The sequence below is a fragment of the Vidua macroura genome, chromosome 23 (assembly GCF_024509145.1).
Source record: "Vidua macroura isolate BioBank_ID:100142 chromosome 23, ASM2450914v1, whole genome shotgun sequence".
Classification (NCBI taxonomy): Eukaryota; Metazoa; Chordata; class Aves; order Passeriformes; family Viduidae; genus Vidua; species Vidua macroura.
In genome coordinates, this window is record NC_071593.1 from 3,040,345 (window position 1) to 3,057,727 (window position 17,383).

Below are 17,383 nucleotides of genomic sequence, written 5' to 3' on the forward strand. Positions count from 1 at the left end.
CTCTCCACAGACAAAAAAACTGTTGTTTAAAAATCATGTTGTTTAAAAACCTTGATTTTAAACCTGTTTTAGTGCTGGGAAGTTTTCTTTGCATTTGGTTGCTCTCCAGGCATGCACCAAAAAACCTGCCTTTCAACCATAAATAGGCAAACAGGGATTTCTAAGGGAATTCAAAGCTTTGTTCTCCCAATATCTGCTCAGGAGGTGCTGCACCTCGTCTGGCAGGTTCAGGGAGGAAAGGGGAGCTGATCCTCTTCAAAAAGCCCTCTGACCCTTTTCCCTTCAGATTCCCAAGCCTGTTCTCCACCTCAAGCAGCTGAATTTGCTGTTATCTCTTTGCTGTTGGCAGCCTCGTGCCTGACCTGTTTCCTGCCCAGACCTTCATCATTCCTTGTGGAGATCCCATCACCCCTAATTCCCATCTAAATAAGGACAGGCACAGGCCATGCTGGATGTGAGACTGGAAATCAGCAGGAGAGTGTGAGGAAAACCTTGGCTTTTCCTCGCTGGTGGGGAGCAGTTGGGATGCAGTTCCAGCCTTGGTGATGCTGGCTTTTGGTGTGCAGGTGCCGGGAAGCCATGGAGAGCATTGAGGGCAGGAATTCCCAGCTCCTTCACAAGCTGCAAAAACTGGAGCAGGAGCGCAAGGGTTTGGTTGAGCGCAATGAGGAGCTGGAATCAATTCTGGGAGAGACACAGATCCAAACCAAGCAAGAGAAGCAACAGCTGGAGAGCGAGGTGGAGGGACTGCACCAGAAAGTGAGTAAGGAATAGGAGAGACAAGGTTTGGGTTTCTTTCATTCCATCTACTTTTCTCTCTGATTGGAAAAATAGAATGATGTTTGACCTGGCCCTGCACTCTGCTGTGTTTAGTTTGACAACAAAAACAGCCAGAAAAATCTGCTAGTTTGGCAGAGAGGGGGAAGGAAAAAGTACCAGCAGGGAGTAAATGACTCTTGGTTGGAAGTGCAGATTCCTGTGTTATGGCAGTGTTGTATTTTCCATCTCCTGTTCCCCCTCACAGAATCCCAGCCTGGTTTGATTGGGAAGGGTCCCTAAAGCCCATCGAGTCCCACCCCTGCCATGGGCCTTGCTCTATCCCAGGGTGCTCCAAGCCCCATCCAGCCTGGCCTTGGGCACTTCCAGGGATCCAGGGGCAGCCACAGCTGCTCTGGGCAGCCTGTCCCAGGGCCTGCCCACCCTCACAGGGAACAATTCCTTCCCAATATTGCATCTGACCCTACTGTCTGGGACACTGATGCTCCTTGATCCCAGGAAATATCACCAGTTAAGTGCCCTGGTGGCAGAAGATTGCACTTTGGCTTTTCCTGAGGGTCAGGATCTTGGAGATGTGTCAAATGGTGCTGAGTGTGAAGGCCCAGGATCTATGGGAACATCCCTCTGAATGCACAAATTGAGGGACAGGGAATTTTTCCTATCTTGTGGTGCAGCAGCTGCTGTGAGTGGGGCTGGTCACCTCTCTTGGAAGAGCTCTGAGATCCATCTTGAGAAGCTTTGCTCAATTTTGATCAAAATGTGACCTCAGCAGTATCTTCCTAACCTGGGTCCTACTTGATTTTGGGTGTCCTCATCCCAGGGTTACCTGGATCTATTCCTGCTGATAGGACAAGTCCACTCAAATGTGAGGAGCACTGGCACTACAGGCTGGGTTGGCATTGCTTCCCCAGGGAAAATTCTGTGTGGAACATCACTGCCAGGGCACCTGATCCCTTTTAGAGGAAGCAGCTGGGGAATTTTCAGCCAGAGAGAACAGAAGAAAACAGACTTTGGTCTGGCCAGGTGGGTAGGTGGGATTCTCCCCACAAAGACTGGTCCTTCCCATGGACTGAGGCTCTGCTGCCTGGCCAGGAGCTCTTCCTTGCTGGGGCTCTTGCCATCTGTCTGTGCTGGAAATTCTCTCTGCAGCTGGCCTGGATTGATCCACCTTTCCTGACTGGCAGCTGCACCAGTCCAGAGTGTCCCTAGGGGATTTCTGAGGTGAGGTTTTAGCACTCCCCCCAGTTTTCAGCGGGGAATGATGTGTCCTAACAGCTGCTGCTGGGTTAAAACATGGTGTTGGAGTTGGTGGTGGCGTATCCCACATGGACACACGACTCCAAGCTGGATTGTTTAAGGAAGAGATGTGGAATTCCCAGCCAGTAGCCTCTGGAAAAGCCTCTAAAAACTGGCCAAAGGCAAGTTCAGATACCTTAATGAGGGTGCCAGTGGCACCACGTTTGTCTCCTGTCATGGAGGAGCCACAGGCCAGTTCTGGGGTGGGATGGTACAGGGTCTGTCTGTCCCCCATGGCAGTGCTTTGGTTTAACTTGGGGCTTGTTCAGCTCACACCAAACTCTTCCCCCTTGGACCAGAGTGAACACAGCCCTCCACAAATCAAGCACGATGTGTTTTCAGTTTGGACAAATCCCTGCTTTGCTCTGTGGGTTGTCACAGATCCCTGGGAATGCCATGCTTGGAGCCAAGGAGATGTGAGGCATTTTGTCTGCAGAGGCTTGGCAGCTGCTGCAGCTGGGAAAGAACCATTTTGAGGGATGCAGGGCCAAGGAGCAGAGGCAGGATGGATGAAGAGGTGGGTTTTAACCCGTGGATAGATCCATCTACTTAGCTGGAGGTTGCTGTGTCCTGCATTCCCAGGGGGCTTTAAGAGCCCTGGAGATGAGGAGGGAAGGGGCTGGAGCTTGGGCAAGGCAGTGCTGCTGGGTGTTTTCCAGTCCTGCCCTGGCTGGGAAGGATTTGGGAGGGTTTTTGGTCCTGGCACAGCTGCAGAAGCCTTGGCTGGTCAGACTGTGACTCAGGACCAGCACAGTGGAATACAGAGTGAGGATTGTTCTGCTGCTGGCATGGGATTTGGGAGCACAAATTAAGTGCTTAAAAGTTAATGGCTTGGATGGAGACTAAAGAAATGCATTGCTGGATATCAACTTCTGACCAAAGGCTGACTGAGATGAGGAGGGGAGGTGTGTTTTGCATTTGAGATCCCTTTTGGAGCTCCAAAGTCTTGCTGAACCCCAAATTATCACCCAGTAATGCAGAAGGAGAGGGGTTTGTTGACCTTTAGCTCTTCTGTGAGAGGTCTATGTGTTTCACCCCACTTTTAATACCTTTTCACACATTGGTGAGCTCATATCTTTGATTTAAAAAGCAGTGTTGCAGCAGCTTTCCTGTGTGTTGGAGACTATTCCCTTCTGGGAGCCCCAGCAGACCCAGGTGGTGCCAGGAACTCATCAGGGAGAGCAAAGCTCAGGGGCTTTGAGGTGCTGCTTTGGAAATGGACTGGGATTGGCAGGGACTTGGTACTTCTTTGGCTTTGAGATTACATATGAGGAAAAATTTCTTGTCTGTGAGGGTGGGGAGGCCCTGGACAGGTTGTCAAGAGAATCTGTGGCTGCCCCACCCCTGGAAGTGTCCAGGGCCAGGTTGAACAGGGCTTGGAGCAACCTGGGATAGTGGAAGGTGTCCCTGCCCGTGGCAGGGGTGGAATGGGATGGGCTTTAAGGTCCCTTCCAACCCAATCCATCCTGGGATTCTGGAATCTCCAGAACCAGTCTGGGGTTCTGTGGAGCTGGATTTCATCTCCCTCTAGTGTCCCAGCTCATTTCAGGAGAGCCAAGCTCAGGCAGTTAGACAGTCCAGCTGGGGATTTTAGAAATTAGCCCAAGCTGGATTTCAAGCCTAAGGAAAGGGAAGCTGTCCAGGCTCCTGCTGGCAGCAGAGCTGGGGGGCTGCCAGTGCCAAGACCTGGATTTTGGAAAAGGGTCTGTGGGATACCTAATGGGGGAGAGAAGCTGAGCTGCTCCTCTGGGATGATCCTTACCTGGACTGCTCAGAGCTCCTTTGAGGCCTTTATAACTTCAGGACCAATAACTTTCCCCCAAGAGCAGATGCCCTTGGGGGTGATCCAAATGCAGAGTGAGAACTTGTCCAGACTCCCACCTGCAAGGAGGTGCCAGGAGGAGCAAAAGTCAGTGGTTACAGAGATCAGTGCTCTGCTGTCCCAAATCCCAGGTCCTTGGAGCCTTTCAGGAGCGACTGAAAGCTTCCTATGAACAGTGAAGGGACCAGGATGAGTCCTGATGGACCAGGCTGAGCATCTTGGATAGGATCAGCACCCTGAGCACAGGGAACAAGGATGACCCAGCACCTAAACTGGGGTGTCTTGGGGTCCTCTGTGTCAGGGGAGCACCACAATGTGGTGGAAGCTTTGAGTTTTCACCACGTGCCTTGGTGGTTCCACTCCTTTTGTGGAGCAGAATTCCATCTTCTTCTGGCTTGAGTCCAGATGGCTCCTTCCTCCTTGGAAGCAGCAGGATGAGGGATGAGCTGGAGCTGGCCATGCACATCCCCTCCTGTTCCTTGCTTCCAGCATGGGCCTTATCCTATAACAGCAGCACCAGGAGCACTCTAGGGGTAGTTGTGCATTTAATCGTGAGTCCTGGTTTGGTTTTAACTTGGGATTTGTCCATGTTCAGATCACCAGTTTGGAAACAGAGTTGTTTGAGGTGCAGAAGAACAAAAGTGAGATGAATGGGAACGAGCAGGTGACATCTGGAGCTCAGGAGATGCAGGAGGTGAGAGCTTTTCCTTGGGAAATGAACTGTTCTGTTTAGAAATGTTTTAAATGAGCATCTGAAGTGTCTCTTTCTTGGGGATGCTCTTTGTCACCCTCTCCTGAGGATTTTTAGCTCCTCAGCTCATGCAGGTGGGTGGATTATTGGAGGAAAGCAGCCAATGTGATCTCCATGAAAACTCTCCCCTTAGGAAGTTGTCTTGCCTTCAGCTCTGCCAGCTGAGGAGTTTGTTGTCTCCCCATGAGTGTGAAGTTTTTACCTGTGTGAAGGTGCTCAATTCCTGTTTAGGGTTTAGTGAAACCAGGGGCTGTGTAGGTACATTTAAAGCTGATACCCTTCAGGTTCTGGGTTAACTTTCCTGTCTGTTTGTTCCTTGCCAGCCCAACAATTGGATCTGCCTGGTGTGTCAGGCAGACAGAGATGGGAGAGGAGCTTCCCAAGGTGTTTTGGGTCAGTGGAGGTTCTGTGAGCCCTGGATAAGAGGTGTAGGAATTCCATTGGAAACATTGGAGAACTGTTTTTCTCCTCTCCTTGTTTCCTAGAAGACAAATACCCTGCAATCTGCTTCTCTCTGAGTAGAAAAAATGTTGTGGAAGTGACTCTGAACATTTCTTGTTGCAGATGTTGGAAAGCTGTCAGGAAACGATAGACAAGTTGGGAAGTCAGCTTGGAGAGAGGAGAGAACGGAGAAAGCAACTGGCATCTGAGCTGGAGCTGCTGCGGGAAGATTTGAAGGCTGAGAAGGTGGTTCTGGGCAGCCAGGTATGTCCAGCCCCTGTGGGGGGGCTCCCTGCAGGAGCCAGCTGCCTTTGGATGCTCCATGAAAACATCCCCAGGTGCTCCCCACACTCATTGCCTGGCACCTCTTGATGCATTTCTGCAGCCCAGCCACTTTCAGACCTTTGGTGGAGGGTTTTTAATCCAGCTGATCTCATGGCATCACCTCTAGCTCCAGAATTTACTTTCCTTTCAGTGAATCTAATACTGAATCAGTAATTCCGACTTTGTAGCCAAACCCTGATTCTCCAGAGGGCAGAGTGGGAGTTTTCAGACTCAGGCATTAATTTCAGGAATTGAACACCCCAGAGCAAAGTGAGCATCCTGCCGGGATCCCAGCACTTCTGGGATTTCCCCAAGGGCCTTGGCACACTTGGCTTGAACCAATTTAGGTGCTAAATCAATTCCTGGGGGTTTCCCTGCTGGGAATGTTGCTGGAACTCTTGTGTTCCAGCTGGGCCACAGAGGAGAGACAGTGAGTGGTGCCAGCAAAATTGTCCAAGGGCTGCCAGGACAAATGCTGAAAATTAGGGTAAATATTTAGGAGACTGACAGATCTGTGGCCTGGACAAAGGGACCTGGCAATGGGAGACTGGCAATGGGGGGGGGGGGGGGGCACAGCCATGACAAATCCCATTTTTTATCACTCTGAGAGGCCTTAGATCAGTTTGTGAGTCCTGTCACTTCCTTGAATCCAAGTGAAAATCCATGGAAGTCCTGAGCTGTTGGCAGAACTCCGCAGACTCAGGCGCTGCTGGAGGAACAGTGGCATCTAGAGGCCAGGGCTTAGTTGTGCTGCAGCAAATCCACACTAAAACTCGGGATCAAAGCTTGGGATGAGCACAGCCTGGCTGGGAGGAAGAGGCTGGGTCAGTCTATCAATACACACATGGGAAGGAATTGTCTGATCTGGGGAATGGTGGGCAGAATGGGAAGAGTCCTTTTTGAACTCTTGCCTCCCAGTACTTCAGCCTACTTGTGATCCAGGGATCTTTGAATCCAAATCATCCATCCCTAAAAGTCTGGCTGGAATTCAGCCATCCACTGGCCAGTGGTCTCCCTGAAGGAGGGACTGTTTTCTCATCAGAGGGATCAGGAGGAATGGACCCAGAGCCCTTTGTTAGACTGAAACAGCCTTTAGCATAGAGACCTTTGCATGTATTTGGTGAATTCCTGGCTCCCCACATGGGCTCATTCCTTTTGGATGGAGCAGCTGTTCTGCAATGAACCATTTCCCAACGGTGCTGGAAACAAGATTTGCATGAAATCATTGGGTTCTGTCACCTGGAAATCTCTCCTTGTTTTTAAGAGATTTTTGGACACTTAAGAGGAGAAATCTTTTCCTGAGCTTGTCCTTTGGGGTATGTTTCATCCACTGACTCTGTTGTTACCTCTCCAGGGTTTGCCTGACTCCCACTCAGAGCTCACAAGCCACATAAACACCTTCCCAAGTCTCCAGAGAACACCAGCCAGCAGGGATCTTGTGGATGTATCCCATGAGAAGCTACACAAAGACAGTGCTTTGCTAGACCCAGAGGTGAGACATGGAAAGAATTCCCAGTTCTTGTGGTACCTGGTGCAGGCAGGAGCTGCTGGGGTGTGTTGCTCAAATATGAGCAAATTTGTCCTGGTGTAGATAAGATGCCTTGGGATTGAAATACCAGGAGATAACCTGGGATTGAAAGCTCAGGAAGAGCTGTTGATTAAAAAGCTTTAGCAGTCAAAGTAGGTGTTTAGTGAGGATAATGGTGTTTGTGCCTGAAGGATTTGGGTCCATCACAGGTGAGCAGCAGATCTGACACTGGGCAGACTCCAGGTGTGATTCAGCTGCGAGTTCTTCTGTCCTGATGCATTCCTCCTTTCCTGCCCCTCTTATTTTCTTGCCATCTTCTCCTCAAGTCTCCTGTTCGGGGTGTGCTGTTACCTGGTGTTACAGGGCTAGGTGACACTGGGAGTGGAGAAGCCATCCCTAGGGAGGTGTTTGGGGTGGAGCTGGAGCACCTCTGTGAGAGCCACCTGAACCCACACTTTGTGCCCCTCCTGGTTTGCCAAGAGCTGCTGCTTTTGTAAAGAGCTTTGGCATATGCTGTAAATCCCTGGGAGCTGCAGCTGTGCCACAGTAGGATGAAATCAAATAAAGAACCATGGCTTGGTGGTAGTTTAGACACAGCTACTTTCCATGCAGGAAAAAGGACTCACACGTGTCTTTGAGGGGGAAGAACTGCAATGATTTAGCCACAGAACCACAAGCCATGCCTTGCTGGAGTCCCCAGATTGCCCTGTATGGCTCCAAAGATTTCAATCAGAGCAAAGGAAATCCAAGTCATGGTGTTTTCTGACCTTACAGACCTCTGAAGTCCTGCAAGACAGAGAACAGAGTCCCAAAGTGGAGCAGAAACAGGAAGATCCCTGTGCAGATGCAAAGACCTATGAGGAACAGATGGCTAAAGTAGTGTTTTTGGAAGAACAGATCAAAAACCTGAGGAAAGAACAAGAACTGCTCTGGTAAACCTTAAGAAAGCCTGTGGTATTTTCTGCTCCTGTCTTTGCTGAATTAAGTTTTGAGCCTTTTCCAACTCCCTGTGGGGCTGCTTCTGGCAAAAATGGGCCTGGCATCTTCATCTGGTCCTTGGGTCAGCATCTCTGATTTTGGTGACTTTCCTTAGTCAGGATCAGCCAGGATTAAAGATTTTTTCTGCAGCTCTTCCAGATTCTGAGCAGCCTAAATGGGAGCTGTCCTTAGGAAGGAGGATTCTTCCCTTGAAGTTGAACTAAGGGGGTCTCAAAAATCTCCTGTTGTGGGTTTGGGCTCCTCAGGGCTCACTGCTGGCAGCAGCTGGTAGTCCAAGTCCCACTGGAGATAGGGGTAGCCCTTGGAATTTGGGTGTCTTTGGAGAGGAGGTGTCAGCAGGTGTTGGTCCAACCCCCTTTTGAGTAGAGCAGGAGAAATTTGGAGCTGGAGCATCTGGGCTCAGGTGTTCATCTGTCCTTAGTAAATAAAAGCTTGGATTAAATCCAGTATGGTTATAGTGACCTGTGTAACTGGTACTGGGATAAAATACCACCAGGAGAAGGCAGCAGGGAGCTGCTAAGGAGTCATGGAATCATTCAGGCTGGAAAAGCCCTCCAAGATCATTGAGTCCAGCTGTTTCCCAACACTGCCATGTTCACTCTTAACACATGTCCCCAAGTGCCACATCCACAGTGTTCTGAACACTTCCAGGGATGGTGATTCCAGCCTGGACAACCTGTGCCAGTGCCTGGACATCCAGGACACAGAATCACAGAATTCCAGACTGTTCTGGGGAGGGAGGGATCTTCAAGCTCATCCAATTCCACCCCCTGCCATGGGCAGGGACAGCTTCCACTATCCCAGGTTGCTCCAAACCCCGTTCAACCTGGCCTTGGACACTTCCAGGGGTGAGGGAGCCACAGCTTTGATCTTGGATGGAGAAAATGGAGATGGAGTTTGGGTGAAGATAAGTCAGGCAGCTGGACTGGGACACCTGAGCCCCCATTCCAGTGCTTCCCTGTGACTTTAAGTCCAGGGCAGCTCCTGTGCCTGTGTGAGGATTCCTTAGCCAGCCTGTAACCTCTTCCTGGGGAGAGCTGAGCCTTTGGACACACGTGGTTTTGTGGGAAGTGTCCCAGGGAGACTGACCCTTGCCCAGAACTGCTGCACCCGAGATCAAATCCCCTTTGGAGCCTCCTGAAGTGCTTGAGTGTTTCACTGGACTATCATCTCCCAAGTTTTTCCCCTTTAAGGGTGTTTTCCCTGGATTTGTGTAGTTATCTCTCTCCTTTACTATTTCTCCTTCAAGCTCTGAATTACTAGAGAGCAACAAGAAGAAGGAGGAGCTGGAAAAGCAGCTCAAAGAGAGCAGTGAAGAGAAACGGATGTTGCTTGAAGAAATTGCCCAGCTCAAATGTGACATCCGGAGTGCCTGGGAGCAGGGCCCCAGTGGAGACACGAGGAGGATGACCCCAGGCTTGGAGCAGAGGGAGAACAGATTTCTCCCATGGCAGAGCTCGGCAGGCAGTTTAGAGGGGAGCCTTAAACAGGTATGGGCAGCTTTGCCATCTTCACCCTGCTTTTTGTTATTAATTGAGTGGCAAAACGTAATTAAAGTGGGCTGGAAGCCAGCCCTGTCGATGGTTGGAAATTAGGGATGTGTTAATTGCCTTGTGTTGTGCTTTTGGGTGTGGTGGGGACTTGGATAAACTGAACTGATTACACATGGCAGAAATAAGTTATTTAAGTGGAATTTTTTCACCTTTCTCACCTTGCGAGCTGAAAGAGAAAGGGAGGTGCAGGTGTCCCTGCCAAACAGGGAGGAAATGATGGAAGAACTTGGGATGGGGGGACTGAGGAGGAGCTCAGCTTCTGTGCAAAGATTTGGGAGAGAAAAGAGGACAGGGTGGTCTGTACGGCCAGGGTGGGAATGAGAAGTAGAGGATCAGAGTCCAGCTGTATCCAAGAAGCAGCAAATCATCCGAGCAGAGCAGGACACAAGGAGTGCACTGGATGTGGGAAGGGATCCTGATAGGAGGAGGTGGGGAAAACCCCACAAAACCAATGGAGCCAATGGACCTCCAGGACGACTGACTGCCAGATCCCACAGTGCTGGATCAAGACTTTTTCCAGCTTGGGGAACTTACCTGGGGATTATCTGAGAAGGCAGATTTGGTCTCCAGTGAATTCCGTCTGGTTCCAAGAGCAGAAGGTGAAGATGCAAACTGGGAATGCAGATCAAGAGATGAAAGTGATGCTGGAAAGAAAGGCTTTGGTCCAACCCAGGCTTTGGTGTGTGTGCTGGGAAGGTGAGTGAGCTAAGGAGATCAATTACCTCCCAAGAGCCATCGCAGACCGTCGGTGACACCTCCCAGTGTCCAGGCTTTGTCCTGTTGTGTTCCTGTCCCGCTGCCAGGACTCACCTTTCTCCTGTTCCTGATCCCTCTGGGAGCTGGGCTGGCTGTGTCACTCCTGCTTGGATGCCTGAGTGAGACTCTGGTACAAGAATCCAAAGTGACCCAGTGGCTTTGCTTTGACTGGACGGATTTGTTTCAACAGGGATTTGTTCCCTCACCCGGGTTATCACCTCTTCCCCCTCAGCCTCAGGAGTTGTATTGGTTTCTCTGAGGTGATGGAGAGAATGTTTGAATCACTGAGCTTGGAAAAGGCCTCTGAGATCATCAGGTCCAACTATTAACCCAGCAATACCTGTTCACCACAAACCATGTCCCCAAGAGCCACATCCACAAGGCTTTTAAAAGCCCTGCAGGAGCAGAGAAGGGAACAGGACATAGTGCAGGGACACAGAAATGCCAGCATCATCTTCCTGCCCAAATGCCCTTAAATCTTACTGGCTTCTGCCTTCCTTAATCACCTTTATCTTGCCTTAGACTTAATTTCTGTGTCACTTCTGCTGTTCCTGCAGGGTCTGTCTGAGGAGAGGTTCCAGCAGCAGGAGGAGAAGCTGCAGCAGCTGCGCCAAGACCTGCGGCGGGTGCAGAACTTGTGCAGCTCCGCTGAGAGGGAGCTCAGGTATGAGAGGGAGAAGAACGCCGACCTCCAGAGGCAAAATCTGCTGCTCCAGCAGGAATGCACCAAGGTAGGGACAGAGCCAGGCTCCCCAGTGTGCTCTGCCTCAGGTCCATGGCAATTATGGCCACGAGGGCTGAAGCCCATCTCCCCCCAGGCTGGGAGAGCTGGGGGTGTCCACCTGGAGAAGAGAAGGCTCAGAGCCCCTTCCAGGGCCTAAAGGGGCTCCAGGAGAGCTGGAGAAGGACTTTGGACGAGGATCTGGAGTGCCAGCACAAGGGGAAATGACTTCCCACTGCCAGAGGGCAGTGTTACACAGGCTATTGGGAGGAAATCCTTCCCCGTGAGGGTGGGCTGGCCCTGGCGCAGGTTGCCCAGAGCAGCTGTGGCTGCCTCATCCTCAGAAATGTTCCTGGCCAAGTTGGATGGGGCTTGGAGCAACGTGGGATAGTGGAATGTGTTCCTGCCCATGATGGGGGGCTGGAATGAGGTGATCCTTAAGGCCCCTTCCTACCAAAAGTGCTCTGGGATTCTGTGACAAATTTCACTGCATCCAAATAAACCATGCTTTACTTCCTCTGTGGAACAGGATTCCTCTTTCTGGAACCCTGTTCCCCTTCCCTAGCCAAGCCATTCCAGCTGATTTATGCTGAAGTATAAATCTGATTTCTTCTCTGGGATCTCAGGTCAAAACTGAGCTGAAGCAGGCCCGGGCCAAACTCTTGGACACCACAGAAACATGTTCCTCCCTCTCAGCACAGTGGGACAGGAGCCAGCAGAAGGTCAAGGAGCTGGAACTGGAGCTCTCCAAGTGCTCCCAGGCTGACAAGCTCCAGAGCAGCCTCCAGGAGAGGCTGGCCCAGGAGAAATCCAGAGCAGGAGAAGCACAAAAGAAGGTGAGTGTAAGCTGGGGTATGTTTGACACTTCTGTGTAGCTCTAGTGCAGAAAGCAAGCAGGTTTGCTTCCCCAAATTCCTTTTTGTGATCCCTTGGCTTAATATTGTAGGAAGAAAGCCAGGAGCATAATCAAGGCAATGGGTTACCCCAGCCATGTCTGGTAACCCAATGTCTCTGAAATACTGATAGTGGGGCTGACAGGCACAGGGAACCCCGATCTTGTTCTTACTGAGAAGATTTCCTACTGTTTACTGGCTGAAAAGTTCCAAAACCTTATGTTTTCCATGGCACTGATACTGCCATGCTCCTGCAGGAATCACTGGGTTCTCTTTTGATGTGTGCAGGATCAAATTGGGTTGAAAAAAGATTGTTGGGAATTCATGACATAGTGTTGGTCCAAAATCTAGTAGCCAGTCCAAAAGCTTTTCCTTTTAATAGACTTAGAGTCAAAACAAGGACATCTTTCCTTCCCATGCCTCAGACACTGGGGAATCAGAGGGATCTGATTCAGACACTGGCCTGTACATTCAGAAAGTTTAATCTATGTCCCAAGGTTTCAAAACTCCAGCAAAAGCTGAAGGATTCCCAGCACCAGCTGCTGCTGGCAGAGGCTCGTGTTTCTGATAAGAAGCTTCTGGAGGAGGAGCTGAAGGAAGCTCGGGAAAATGAAGCTCGAGTGCAGCAGGAACTTCACGAGGAGCAGCTGAAAAGGTCTCTGTGCTGTGCAGGGGCTGTGCCAGCCCTCCAGCAGCTCCTGTCTGCCCTGGGAGGGTTCAGGGAGACCCAAACTACTGCTTTCACCTCTTGTCTTCCCTTTGGACCTGCCTTATCCCTGGAGTTCTCCAGGGATTCCCCCTTCCTGAGATTTAAAAGATGATTGGAGGCTTCATCTGCCTTGGAAGGGCTGTGGCCTCTCCTGTCAGTGCAGTGATGCCAACAGCCCCTTCCCTGTGCAGCTGGGAATGATCCCAGTACATCATCCCCCCTTCCTGTGTCACTGGGACATGACACAACTGGGATGTGCTGATCCCTTTGTCCCCTCCGTGTCAGCCGGGGCAAGAGGAGCAAGGGGCTGTTTTGGGTGACAGACAGACACCTTGGGGGCAGGAGGCACATCCCCCTCTAGCTCTCACTGCCACCCCATCATGTTTCCAGGAGGCTCCTGGAGCAGCAGGTGGAGGAGCTCCGGCAGCAGCTCCGGCATTCCCGGGAGACTGAGGCGTCGCTGGCCAAGATGCACGTGGAGCTCCAGGCCAAGACCCTGCATGTCCTGGAGGATGAGAAGAAGCTGGATGCTGGTGAGGTGAGTGACAGTGAGGGGGTTCCTCATCATACAAGGGGCAACAGGACCATCAGGAGCTGGGATCTGCTCCTGGGAGCTGCTGGAATTGGGAACACCTGATCAGGGGCTGAGCCCTTGCAGATCTCACTGATTTCAACAGGAGTGGAGGAAAAGCAGAGTCCCATTGCCAGCTGGTTTCCTGGGATGCAGCTCTGAGGGCACAGGAAGGGTTGGTGGTTTCTTCCTTCCATTTATCTTGCAGGAGTTTTTGCTTGGAAATTCTGGCAGAGTCCATTGTCTGGGAGGGTTCATTGCCTCTCTCTGCAACAAAATCCCACTAATTAGGGGGAGAAGGGAGTGGTCTGGGGGGCTGGCTGGCTGGCTGGATATTGGCTGTAGTGGGAACCACTGGGATTGGTGAGAGAGAAGCTTTGGAGACCAGGCAGATGGGAGGCAGAGGGGCCCCTCCAGCTGGGGCCACACACAAGTTAAAACCAGCCCTTTTCCAGCATGTGCAGTGCCAGAAGGAGAATCAGAAGCTCTCAGAGCAGCTGGCACTGCTGAAGGAGGAGAACAAAGCCCTGTATGAGGAAGGTGTCCGACTCTTGAACCAGAAGGATCTCTATGTCAGGTAATGCCCAAAAACCTGCCTGGGCCTGCTATTGGATTTGGCTCTGGTGTGGACTTTCCTGCCCAATATTCAGGCTTTTAGCACTAAATCCACTAGGCCTGTGTGCAGTGAGCTCCATGTCTGCTGTCAGGGAATTCCAGACAGGTTTGAGTGGGAAGGGACCTTAAAGCCCATCCCATCCCACCCCCTGCCATGGGCAGGGACACCTTCCACTGTCCCAGGCTGCTCCAAGCCCTGTCCAACCTGGCCTTGGGCACTGCCAGGGATCCAGGGGCAGCCACAGCTGCTCTGGGCACCCTGTGCCAGGGCACCACCCTCAGAGGGAAGGATTTTCTTCCAGTGTCCCATCTGACCCTGCCCTCTGGCAGTGGGAAGCCATTTCTCTTTGTCCTGGCACTCCAGGCCCTTGTCCCCAGTGCCTCTCAGCTCTCTTGGAGTCCCTTTAGGACCTAGAAGGGGCTCTGAGGTCTCCCTGGCACCTCTTCTTCTCCAGGTGGACACTCCAAGCTCTCCCAGTCTTCCTGCTCTCCTTGGTGGCTGAAGGCTGCACAGGAGGATGGTCTGGGTGTTGGTTTGGGTCTGGTGTCAGCAAAGACTCTCCCTGGAGCTGCTCCCTTCTCCCCAGAGCCCTTTTGGTTAATTTGAAGCAGAGTAGCTTTTTTATCATGAATTTTGAGCAAACATGGGCAAATATCCCTTATATGGTAGAAATGTGTCTTCTTTTTTGGTATTATTTTCCCTTCTATCCCAAATGGATAAAAATAAACAAGAACTTTGCCCAAATTGACAAGAGGGAAAGAACAAAAATCAGAAGTGTCAGGAAGGAAAAATACTTGTCCCCAGTGTCCTAACTCAAAGAAGCTCCCACTGAAGTGGTTCTTCTTGCTTCTCTTGACCTGTCCACTGCTGTTTATAATTCTTAATTTTCCAACCAATGTGTGGATGTGGTACTTGGGGATTGATGGGTGGGTGGCCCAGGCTGTGCTGGAGGAGGAATGGTGGGACTTGGTGATCTTAGAGGGTTTTCCTAAATTTTCTTCCCATTCAAACGTCATTCCCTTAACCATCCACATCCTCACCCACAAAACCAACTTATCTTTGCCTTGGAACTTCCAGTTTTGGTGCCCTGTTTGTTTTAAAGAGCTGGGAGGGATGAGCACAAGGATTTGTAAAGCTTGGGAGTCACTTTTGGAAGTCCTTTGGGTCCTTTTCCTTTATCAATTTCCATTTGGATGACATTAAATTTTCCAACAAAACCACCCTCAAAATGATCAGTGAAAGCATCCAGACAGTCCATGTGCTCATTCTGGGCAGGAAGGAGAAGCTGGGGCATGGCTAAGCCTCTGAGTTTGGACTTGGAAGAGCCTGAATAAACCTGGGACATTCTTGCCTGGATGGTGGCCCCGAGCACAGGTGCCTTTCACAGCCTGCTGGTCGTCCCTGTTTTCCCAGGAAATACAACGAGATGCAGCTCCGGCACAAGGACAGGATTCGCAGGGCCAAGGAGACCTTCATCCATGAGGTGAAACAGAGGGACAGCAGGATCAAACAGCTGGAAAATGAGCTCAGCGAGTCGAAACTCCAGGTGGAAAAGGTGAGAGGACACATCCAGGGCTTCTCCTGCAAGGGGAGGCTGCAGAGGCATCGCTGCTTCCAAAAGTATTCCCTGGTGGCCAAGAAGGCCAATGGCATCCTGGCCTGTGTCAGGAGCAGTGTGGCCAGCAGGAGCAGGGAGGTCATTCTCCCCCTGTACTTGGCACCTTGAGTGCTGTGTCCAGCTCTGGCCCCTCAGTTTGAGAAGGACATTGAGATGCTTGAGCACGTCCAGAGAAGGGCAATGAGGCTGGTGAGGGGCTTGGAACACAAGCCCTGTGAGGAACGACTGAGGGAACTGGGGATGTTTAGCCTGGAGAAAAGGAGACTCAGGGGTGACCTCATCACTCTCTACAGCTGCTGAAAGGTGGCTGTGGCCAGGCAGGGTTGGGCTCTTTCTCCAGGCAGCACTGACAGAACAGAGAGGACACAGCCTTAAGCTGTGCCAAGGGAAATACAGGTTGGATATGAGGAAAAGTTTTTTACAGAAAGAGTGATAAAGTACTGGAATGGTCTCTCCAGGGAGGTGGTGGAGTCACCATCCCTGGATGTGTTTGAAACAAGACTGGATGTGGCACTTGGTGCCATGGTTTAGTTGAGGTGTTGGGGTTGGGTTGGACTCGATGATTTTAAGGTCTCTTCCAACCTGGTGATTCTGTGATTCTGTGGGAGTGGTCATGGATTCAGGGAATGGTGTGAGTTGGAAGGGACATTAAAGCTCATCCCATCCCACCCCCTGCCACAGGCAGGGACACCTTCCACTGTCCCAGGTTGCTCCAAGCCCCATCCAGCCTGGCCTTGGACACTGCCAGGGATGGGGCAGCCACAGCTGCTCTGGGCAACCTCAGCCAGGGCCTTCCCACCCTCACAGGGAACAATTCCTTCCCAATATCCCATCCATCCCTGCCCCCTGGCAGTGGGAAGCCATCCCCCTTTTCCTGGCACTCCAGGCCCTTGTCCAAAGTCCCTCCTTGCAGGAAGGGACCAGGGGCACCAACCTGCAGTAACAAAAAGCCAAAAGGAAATTCCTGACTCAGGAATGCCCTTGGGGGAAGCCACATCCTCAAATCCCAGTCTGACACTGGCTGGGCTCCATGTCCCTTTGCCTCAGCAATTCCTGCTGGGAAGTGACCCCAGAGCCTCTTTTTGGGGTATTTTACCTCGAACAGGGTATTGCATTGCAGAGTCACTGAGGATGGAGAAGACCTTTAAGGTGAGGATCTTCATCAAGTGCAACCATCCACCCACCATCACTAAACCATGTCCCCAAGTGCCACCTCCACACGGTTCTTGGGCACTTGCAGGGGTGGTGACTCCAAGCTTTTAGGAGCTGGCACCCTTGATGGTGGTCCCTTGGGAAAGCCCTGAGGTTTGAGAGCACAGAAGAGTCAAGAGTAACTGGTGGTTGTTCTTTCCTTCTCCACCACCCTAAGGGGAAGATGCTGATTGCCCAGATCACTGCTGAGAATGAGAAATTACTCCAGGAGAGGCGACGGCTCCTCCAAAAAATATCAGACCAAGAGGAGTCCCCTTGGAGCCTCCGGTCTGGGATTCCCTCCCTGCAGAGCAGGTAGGCCCTTGCTGATGTCCATCCCCTGGGATTCTCCCTTTTCCTGGTTTTGTGCCTCTTTCTCGTAAGAATTCCAGAGGAAAGTCTAGACTGTGCCCCAGCCATTGGTGCAGTGCTTTCATGGCTGTAATTAGAGATGTAATGACCCCGTTTTCCCATCCAAGACCTCGCCACTGAGCTGGAGGCTGTGGAGAAGCAACAGCTCTGAGGCTGGAAGAGAAAATTCCCTTTTGAAAATGGAACATGGCTGGAAGGAAAATAACTTGTGCTTTGTGCCATGCCCAGAGGGAAGATCCTGGAGGAGGAGAATGCCCGGCTGCAGGACAAGCTCCAGCTCTCCAGCCACGTGGCCTCCTCCCAGCGCCTTGCCAGGAGCAGCCCCACTCCCAACACTGAGGTGAGACCCCAGGAGGGCTAGGATCAGCAGGAATCACAGAACCTGATGTCTGAGGGGCTGAGGAAGAGCTGGATCCATCCCTTGAGATGGAAAAGGTGGTGACAG

The 17,383-nt window shown here is 51.4% G+C and overlaps 1 protein-coding gene across 1 annotated transcript in view; it reads left to right on the forward strand.

The window, feature by feature from the left end:
- Positions 1–17,383, forward strand: part of CCDC30 (coiled-coil domain containing 30) — a 34,505-nt gene that overhangs the window by 15,576 nt on the left and 1,546 nt on the right. Inside the window, exons 9-22 of the mRNA XM_053997246.1 lie at positions 567–759; positions 4,491–4,589; positions 5,211–5,351; positions 6,766–6,903; positions 7,714–7,871; positions 9,188–9,428; positions 10,805–10,978; positions 11,595–11,804; positions 12,359–12,516; positions 12,961–13,108; positions 13,597–13,718; positions 15,171–15,312; positions 16,745–16,881; positions 17,167–17,278. Coding sequence (XP_053853221.1) covers positions 567–759; positions 4,491–4,589; positions 5,211–5,351; positions 6,766–6,903; positions 7,714–7,871; positions 9,188–9,428; positions 10,805–10,978; positions 11,595–11,804; positions 12,359–12,516; positions 12,961–13,108; positions 13,597–13,718; positions 15,171–15,312; positions 16,745–16,881; positions 17,167–17,278 — 2,173 coding nt within the window. The remainder of the gene's footprint in view (positions 1–566; positions 760–4,490; positions 4,590–5,210; positions 5,352–6,765; positions 6,904–7,713; positions 7,872–9,187; positions 9,429–10,804; positions 10,979–11,594; positions 11,805–12,358; positions 12,517–12,960; positions 13,109–13,596; positions 13,719–15,170; positions 15,313–16,744; positions 16,882–17,166; positions 17,279–17,383) is intronic.